General features: G+C 40.5%; 1 protein-coding gene across 1 annotated transcript in view; it reads right to left on the bottom strand.

Annotated features, from left to right (window-relative positions):
* Positions 1 to 380: 380 nt before the first annotated feature.
* LOC310785733 (protein disulfide-isomerase A3-like) overlaps positions 381 to 2865 on the bottom strand; it is a gene marked incomplete at both ends in the record, with an annotated part of 38847 nt that continues 36362 nt past the window's right edge. Inside the window, one exon of the mRNA XM_083646866.1 lies at positions 381 to 470. Within this exon, the coding sequence (XP_083502992.1) occupies positions 381 to 470 (90 nt within the window). The remainder of the gene's footprint in view (positions 471 to 2865) is intronic.

Raw genomic sequence — 2865 nt, 5'->3', positions numbered from 1 at the left:
TGGGGGGCGGGGAAAGTGTCGCCACAGACACAAGCTCATAAATGTTGCAATACAGAGAGATTGTGACATTGTGTTAACTCACTTGAGGATAAATAGTGACTTTACAGACATTTATTTACATGAAAATCTTCCGTATTATCACTTTAATGTTATGGTCAGACTTGTTATCTTTCTCAAATCATCATCACTATTTTGAAGTTACAATCGGCGTGAGGTCTTCTGAAGGTTTAATCTTGTGGTTAAGGCAACAATTAGATTAATAAAAAAAAAATGAGGTGCAGGTTTTGCTAGCAAAGAAAGCTAGCTGAGTGCGTCATGCGGAGTGGGCGTGGTTTCATCTAAACTTGGTTGCGAGAACAACACCTGTAGATGGCGCTGTCTCAGAGCTCCTCCCTCACGCCGCTCAGCACCAGGCCGCGGCTCGCCTCGCGCCTCACGAACTTCAGCAAGTCCTTCAGCTCCCGACCGCCCTGCAGAGAGAGAGAGAGAGAGAGAGAGAGAGAGAGAGGGAGGCAGAGAGAGAGAGGCAGAGAGAGAGAGAGAGAGAGAGAGAGAGAGAGAGAGAGAGAGATAGAAGGGAAGACAGAGAGACTGAGAGAGACACAATACGACTTCTTTTTGATTTTGGTCCGAGTCAAATGTTCTATGATCTCTTGTGATTGTGAATACAGCTGAATCACTTCGTTTCCAAGTCAAACTCTTTAGATAAGGATATTAAGAAACATTTATGTAGAAATGAATGGATGAGAATTCACTTCCTCGGGTCCCATGTGCAATCTGGCGAAGGCGAGACTTAGCACTCTGTAGATCAGGGGTGGGCAACTATTTTTCATGGGGGGTAGGGCATTCACGACTAGTGAATTTTACTAGTCGACTAGTCGTCCCTAAAGGTAGTCGACTAGTCGTTTTTTTTTTTTTTTTAATCTTTAAGAAAGAACATGAGGTATTTACACGACATACATGGACTATCATATCCCATATCCCATATCCCCCACAAAGAACATCAAAACACAACAAAACAAAACAAGAAAACTGCATAAGATACACAATAATCCAAGAACAAACAAGACTATTGGACAAACAACCAAACAAAAACAATGCATTCAGCTCCTATCCTGATAAGCCTAATGACACTGGGGTAAAAAGTTCTTAAAGTCAAAGTCTGTATGTGGTTGCCATATTTTGGGGATGTCTAAGAATCTGCCTTTGCTCTTGTAGTAAATGTTATCCAATGTATGGTAGCTTGAGAGTTCATTCCACCAGTGAACTACAGCTGGGGGATTGGATGCTTTCCAATTTAAAGCTATGCATTTCCTAGCTGCCAACAGTTACTTTGAATGCATTGTTTTTGTTTGGTTGTTTGTCCAATAGTCTTGTTTGTTCTTGGATTATTGTGTATCTTATGCAGTTTTCTCGTTTTGTTTTGTTGTGTTTTGATGTTCTTTGTGGGGGATATGGGATATGGGATATGATAGTCCCTGTATGTCGTGTACATATCTCATGTTCTTTCTTAAAGATAAAAAACAAAAAACAAAAAAAACGACTAGTCGACTACTAAGCACAGTGTCGACTAGTGGTTTTACTAGTCGACTAGTCTGTGAATGCCCTAGGGGCCACATGAGAAACCCAGATTGTTGCCGGGGGCCGAACAAATATTGTCATGCCGTAACCCATGGATGGGCAACTTTGATGATAGAGAGGGCCACAAAAAAATGTCCTCGCTACCAGGATTTGCTGAGGGCCGAACGGCGCCAGCACAAAAAATTTTGGGCATTTGAAGCCAGGTTTAGAGGAATAACTCATTTTAAATTAACAGTTGTGATGTCATTATTCAGTCTTAACCACCAATATTTGATCCTTTTCTCACTCACTCCTATGTCACCACCTGCTCTCCCTGCAGGGCTTGAAATTAACTTTTTTGGCCACCTGCCAATATGGCTGTTAGATTTTTAAGTTACCAGCCAATTAGAATTTCCACTAGCCAAAATGTTTTTCTTGAAATAAACCAGAATATGAGTGGGTTAATATAAGCATCAGTAGTATCAGTAAGTGGCCCGGGATTCTCAAAGCCTGTGTTGAGGGTCACACGAACAAAAATGCACTCTTGAAGCTAAATAAATCCAAAACCAAATTAACCGAGTTCATTATTTAAATTTCTACTTCAATGTAGAACAGTCATTTCTTACACATGAGATTACTTTTAGCCTTTTAGTCATAAAGATTATTTAAAGATATTCCATATTCCAGACTGAAATGCTATAACAGAAGTGGAGTATTGGCCAGAATGACATGAACATTTGGACACTTATTCAGCGGGAATCTTGCATGTTGCGTTCAGGTGCACTGTAAAAATTATTATTATTATTTATTTATTTTTGCAATAGAGAGCCAAAGTGAAACGTCACTTCCTGCTTTCTCCCTGTACCAGCACTGCGAAAAATATGAATGGCGGTGGACGGAGAATAAGGTTACTGTCATGATCCCGTTTGAATTGTGCCACGGGGTGCCAACGCTAATTCTGTCGATTTAAAACATAACTTTGCATGTCAAGAAAGTCACAGTTTGTCGTCAAACTGAAACATAGGGGTTAGTTTCGTATAAAAACTACATAGCTTGTGGAAGCTCGTGGCATGTCGCCTCTTGTCAGCTTTGCCGGTAGAGAAACTGACGTCACTTAGGCGACAGTGCATGTAGTCTTTCTGATTTATAACTTATAGTGCAACAGTTTGGCGACAAACTGCGACTTTCTTGACATGCAAAGTTATGTTTTAAATAGACAAAATTAACATTATTCTCCGTTCACCGCCATTCATATTTTTTCAGCGGCTGGTACAAGGAGAAAAGCAGGAAGTGACATTCACTTTC

The sequence above is a fragment of the Poromitra crassiceps genome (assembly GCF_964638095.1).
Source record: "Poromitra crassiceps genome assembly, chromosome: 11".
Lineage (NCBI taxonomy): Eukaryota > Metazoa > Chordata > Actinopteri > Beryciformes > Melamphaidae > Poromitra > Poromitra crassiceps.
This window is presented reverse-complemented; position numbering and strand designations above follow the sequence as displayed.